The following is a 6000-nucleotide window of genomic DNA, read 5'->3' as shown; positions in this document are numbered from 1 at the left end:
TCTCTCTCTCTCTCTCTCTCGCGCCTGCCTCTGTATTTCCTTGTCTTTTGCTTTCTCCTGTTTTCTGTCTCATTTTCCCATCCTCTCCATCTTTCCCCTTTTGCAGAAAAAAGGAACAGGCCACCACAAAGAAGGACAGGGTCACCCACTGCCTGACAATATGTGAAAATATTGTGGCTCAGTCTCTGAGGTAGGCCTGACTGATCATAACTTTTCTTTTTATATAAATCAAATTTACATTAAGTGTCTGTAATTACAATGACCTAAGCTTAATATGTCATTTTAAATTGGGTTGAGACAGTATGGAGTTTCACCTCTTCTGTTGTTTTTTTCCTCACCCCTTTATTATGGTTTTGAGTGTTTCGGGTGTAAACAGTTCAGACCAGTGGTATTGACGTATATAAAAATTGAATATGTATGTGCGCAATGACATTTGTCTGCCTTACTTTTCTTCTCTATGGTCCTGGGAGCAGAACGTCTCCAGAGTTTCAGAAACTGCTGGGCATTGCCATGGAGATGTTCCTGCTCTGCAGTGATGACAGCGAATCAGATGTGCGAATGGTAGCCGATGAGTGCCTGAACAAAATCATCAAAGTGAGCATGACCCCAGACTATCTTCTCTACTCTTTTCAATGTCATCTTTCATTGTTATTCAATAATAGGAAAGAAAGTAGATCAACTACTTTTCAGTTGGTATCCACTAATGACATGGTGCATTTACAGACTAACCAGGCTTGATTTGAGTTTGCATGATGTGACCAGATGTCTTTTTACCTTTATCAATCCATATAATAATGCATTATTTTTGTCTATTTAAATTTAAAATCAGTTTTTATTGTTGAAGCAGCCATGTTACCCAGGATGATCAGGTTTGATGTTTATTTTTGATGTTTACTTTTTAGGCACTGATGGACTCCAACCTGCCGAGACTGCAGCTGGAGCTGTATAAAGAAATTAAAAAGGTATGCCATATATGTCTGTGCAACGGTTTTATTCTCACAGACTAATGACTAAGGTTTGAAATTTGTTTGAAGTAAAGTGTGAAAATTAAAACTTGATGTTGAGTGTTTGTGTATCTCTGTAGAACGGTGCCTCTCGGAGTTTGAGGGCAGCTTTGTGGAGGTTTGCTGAGCTTGCTCACCTCATTAGACCTCAGAAATGCAGGTATACACACGCTGTCTGAAAATTACTTTTTTGCTACATTCACTTGACCATATTTAAATTGCATAACGCCAAACTCAGGGGAAGGCAGATTTTGGTGTAGATTGTAAAGCTGTTATCTGTATTTAACATTGTTTGTCTCACAATCATCAATTGTTAGGGGAAGAAGCATCACTGTCTAACTCTGTTTTAAATGCTTTTTACTGATCTTAGACTTCTGTTTGCATTCTTATCCCTCCCTCTATCCCTTGTGGTCTAGACCCTACCTGGTTAACCTGTTGCCATGCCTCTCCCGAATCACCAAGCGGCAGGAGGAGACCGTACAAGAGACTCTGGCTGCCGCAATGCCCAAGATCATGGCCGCTTTGGGTAACTTCGCCAATGATGGCGAGATCAAGGTATCCACACAAAGCAGAAACTGTTTAGAATAGAATTAAATTTGGCCTTAAATATATTTTGCTTTCAAAAATAGTTTTGCTTTTATATTTTGTGTTTGCGGATTTATTTCCTGTTTCTTCTCTTCTCCCCACCATCAAAAAGTTTGAGATAAACTTCCCCTCCCTTCTGTGCTTCTGTGCACTAACCCCCCCCCCCCCCCCCCCCCCCCCCACCCCCAATACCTTCTTGTTGGTTATTGGCTGGAATGCTGGAACACTGTTTGTGTATGCTTGGTGGTCCAGGTGGGCACAGTTGGATTTTGTTGCTGTTTTGTAGACCCTAGGCTGTCTAAAGACACCTTTTTAAAAAAAAATATATATATAAACAGTGTGTTCTGGGGACAGGCAGCTCGTGGATAGGGAGGAGTTGTTGGCTGTATGTGACAACAAATGTTGTAGCCTAAAACATGCAAGACATCGCTTGGAGCACCTTTTAATGTACCCGAAAGTCCTTATTAAAACAAGCTGAAGAAAGGTTTCCTTTTTTAGGGTTTATATTTCTTTGTTTGGCTCATAAACATTTCATTTTGAAAGCTTTCTCGCCCAGGACTAATTTAACAAATGATTACTACCAAAATATTACCACTAATTTGAACACTATTTATACAAGGAAATATGCACATCTTGCAAAAGCTTGCTGTCATTGTAGTCCAACCATTTTTGTTCTAGGTGTTGCTGAAGTCATTTGTGGCCAACCTGAAGTCCAGCTCTCCCACCATCAGACGGACAGCAGCCAGCTCAGCCGTCAGTGTGTGCCAACACTCCAGACGCAGCAGTTACTTCTACACCTGGCTCCTTAATGTGCTGCTGGGTATGGCCACACACACACTCTGGCCATGCGCCTTCTTACCGTTTACTGTTTGTGAGCTAGTTTGGTATCTAACTGCTTTTAGCTACAGCACTCCGGCTACCAACATTCAAGTAGGGAACATGCGCCCTGACATTCTGTCCTTCTCTAGGTCTGCTGATTCCAGTGGATGAGGAGCACCTCAGCCACCTAATTCTGGGGGTGCTGTTAACCCTTCGCTACCTGATGCCTCTGCTGCAGCAGCAAGTCAACACCACCAGCCTCAAAGGAAGCTTTGGAGTCATGAGGAAGGAGGCTGATGTACAGCCAACACCTGAACAACTGCTACAGGTTGAGAGAAGAGCGTGATTGTGTGGACATCTGTGTTTGTATAGTAATTACGGAGTTGTGGCTGAATTTCATATGTATGTCTAAAGGTGTACGAGCTGACCTTGCACTACACACAGCACTGGGATCACAATGTGGTCACGGCAGCTCTGGAGCTCCTGCAGCAGATGTTCAGGACTCCCCCGCCAGAGCTTCTGCACATGCTCATCACCGCAGGCAGCATTCTACATGGCACCGTGTTCCGCAAGGACACTGAGAGCCGTGCACGTTCCAGCAGCATCCTCGAGCTCATCGGTAAACACATTGATCAGTCAGGATTGGCCTCATAAAGCTTTTATGCAATTTTTTAATTAATTAATCCTTACTAAAAGACTTTGCCATGTAATTAGTTGACCAAACTGTGTTGGTGCGCTACTCTAGTTTCTGCATTGGTCTGTGTTTGCAGCCTTTTCTTTGCTTCCTAACTCCTAACCTGTTCTCTGTAAATAACTGTTTTGTTTCCTACGAGTCCTTCTGAGCTTTTGCTGCTTTTCTCTATTCTCTTCTTGTGTTTCTACTCCCTGTTTCCTGCCAAATGCAGCAGGTGGAGCTTCTTCCTGCAGTCCACTCGTTCTCAGGAAACCGAGAGGTGACTGGTTCATTTATCTCTATGTGCTCACCTCTGGCCTCTGATGTTTCAGTCAGGGTGTGTCACCTATGGTGGTTGATTGTCCTCTAAATTCTGGATATATTGTAAATGATGCACAATAATTACTTTTTAATGTATACATCCAAGAAAACGGAGGCGGTCTTTTTTGTTTTTTTATTTGAATTTTTCAAAATTATGCACTTAGTTAAAAGTAAATTTGCATCACCAAGGTTTTAGTCTCTTTGCCTCCCTTCAGCAGGTGTATGTGTTGATGTTATCTTATGTCGACACACCCGTTGTTTCCAGGTAAAATGCTCTCTGGGGAGGAGGATGGTTTGGAGGATGACGCTGAGAAAACAGAGGTCACTGCTGGTGCCTTCACAGGTGAGGATGCACCCTCTAAGAGGCAGAATGTTAAGTATTTGGCAGCTTCACTTTTTGAACTAGATGGCAAAGCCCTTTGCAGCAGTACAACACTGACTTTGTCTGTATGTGTGTGTCTTTCAGCGGCAGTTGTTGGTGAAGATGCCTCCTCCGCTGCCCAGGTGGACATCATCACAGAGCAGCCTCGCTCCTCCCAGCATACCCTGCAGCCTGGAGACTCAGTGGACCTCAGTGCCTCCTCAGAGCAGGGTGGAGGCGGGACATCTGCATCAGACACTCCTGAGTCACCCAACGACAACGAGGAGGAAATGTTGAGTCGGAGCTCCAGCGGTGGGGCCAACATTACTCCAGAGACAGCTGACTACACTACACCAGAGATGGAGGGAGTGCCTTTAGGTGTAGGTGGGACTCTGCTAGGCACTAATGACCGGTCACTTCCACCAAGCGACTCTTCCCAGACCACCACGGAGGGACCAGACTCCGCTGTCACCCCTTCGGACGTAGCAGAACTGGTCAGTGTGTCTGTGGGAATGCATGTAAGATTTTATTTGGTGGGAGAATACAGCTTGAACATACAGTTCTTAATTTCTGTGTGTGTGTGTGTGTGTGTGCGTGTGTGTGACGGCGTGCTTCCCTAGACACCGAAAGACTTAATTACCATGCAGTGCTATAATTAACTATGAACCCAACATGACTCCCTAATGGCATACTTCCTAGTTTATGAATGATGCTACACTTCATAGAGTTAGGATTTGTAGAATGGACAAAAGAGTCATTCCCCATATTTTTAACATTTAAATTGCAGAATCAGTGGTTTTGCATATTTTAATCCATTACTTAAAAATGTCATAAAATTGAAATAACTGTAAACCATTTAGAAAATTATAGTATGTTTTAAGTTGATATCCTTTTCTTTCGGATAGCCACTAGCTCCAGTTCATACTGCACATTATATAAACCAACTTTTTGTGACAGCAGTGTGCTGTAGAAAAATTCTGACAGTTCATCTTTGGTATAATCTGAAATGATAGTGATAATCAGAAGTTTAAATATAGACAACTCCGCATTCAAAGAGATAGGATGCTTTTCCTGTTATGGCCTTTTCCCACAGGCCCGCTGTACCATGTCATCTGCAAGATTTGGGAGCTGGTTGGTATTATGTTTAATACTTTAAATAAGTAATGGAGTTCAACATCCAAACCACTTGCCATCTTTCACATCTTGTATGGTGTGTATACAGTATTTTGTAATTTATTTTAAAAATGTTGTTGTAGGAGAAACCCTTTTGAGATGCACCATCTCGTTTAATAAACGTGCGCCTTAGAACATATAGAATTACTGTAGATGTGATGTCACACACTTGGTTTAGTCATTTGGATTTTTGCTGCTCCCCTTCATAGACATTTTTGTTTGAGATTGTCCACTCTAACAATTCTACCTCTATGGTCTTGCCCCCCTCTCCTTTATCCTCCGTACCAGTCGCGCACTCCATTGCCGCGGGTGATTGAGCCGTCCCCTCCCTCACCAACTTCCACCGAGGGTCCCGATGCCACAGACAGCGACTCTTCTGTCTACACTGCTTCCTCTTCTACTTTCTCTTTCTCCTCCTCTTCCTCCTTCTATGCCACCTCCTCCTCCTCTAGCACTAGTGACCAGGTCAGCCACTTGGACACTTTGAACAGAGTGGGAGGGGCTTGCTTGTCTAAAAACTTTTTTGGCTTTCTCCTTTTCTTTCATCACAGCCCTTGCATAGAACTTGCCCTGCTTATTTCTACTTTTCCCTTCTTGTTGACAGTGACAATACGTCATGCCCCTTTTTGTCCTCGTTTTTCAGTGGTTCCCTCCAACCAAAAAAGATGCTTTTGAAAGACCTTTTGTAAAAACAAGCATCCCCGACATCCCATGTTGATGGCTTGCAGTGGAGAGTTCAAAGTAGAAGCATGAAGGCCATCTGTTCCTTTAATTGTTCTACTTCAGATTTGGTTCCCTCTGCCTTTTCGAGAGACTGTGACAGGCTTTTGTTCCAGCGGAGGCCAAACCTGAAAAAACAAATATTTGTTTTTGGATTCAGTGTACTTTATACTTCTTGCTAGGAAAAACTAGTTTGCTATAACATACCATGTGTACCTTTTTTATATAGTTAATAAAAAAAAAAATGCTTGCTCTCTTTATCTTTGAGGAATTAATTTCGATGTTGAGTAGTTTGGATCAAAAGCTTGCTCTTCCTCTGGTGGATTGTGGCAACCATAATTGCA

The 6000-nt window shown here is 42.8% G+C and overlaps 1 protein-coding gene across 13 annotated transcripts in view; it reads left to right on the top strand.

Annotated features, from left to right (window-relative positions):
• Positions 1-6000, top strand: part of htt (huntingtin) — a 33743-nt gene that overhangs the window by 1728 nt on the left and 26015 nt on the right. For 5 of the 13 annotated variants that reach the window (XR_004658560.1, XM_034885812.1, XM_034885871.1 and 2 more), the window contains exons 2-12: positions 107-190; positions 462-594; positions 903-962; positions 1085-1164; positions 1421-1559; positions 2268-2409; positions 2558-2736; positions 2823-3027; positions 3314-3361; positions 3668-3745; positions 3869-4257. Coding sequence is in view for 12 of the 13 variants with exons in the window: in XM_034885812.1 (XP_034741703.1) it covers positions 107-190; positions 462-594; positions 903-962; positions 1085-1164; positions 1421-1559; positions 2268-2409; positions 2558-2736; positions 2823-3027; positions 3314-3361; positions 3668-3745; positions 3869-4257 (1537 nt within the window). In the remaining variant the exon portion in view is untranslated. The remainder of the gene's footprint in view (positions 1-106; positions 191-461; positions 595-902; positions 963-1084; positions 1165-1420; positions 1560-2267; positions 2410-2557; positions 2737-2822; positions 3028-3313; positions 3362-3667; positions 3746-3868; positions 4258-6000) is intronic. The other 8 variants (XM_034885832.1, XM_034885843.1, XM_034885893.1 and 5 more) reach the window with 5 other exon arrangements.

This window comes from Etheostoma cragini, chromosome 2, assembly GCF_013103735.1.
Source record: "Etheostoma cragini isolate CJK2018 chromosome 2, CSU_Ecrag_1.0, whole genome shotgun sequence".
NCBI classification, from domain to species: Eukaryota; Metazoa; Chordata; class Actinopteri; order Perciformes; family Percidae; genus Etheostoma; species Etheostoma cragini.
The sequence above is the reverse complement of the archived record's forward strand: the minus strand, read 5'-3'. Positions and strand labels throughout refer to the sequence as shown.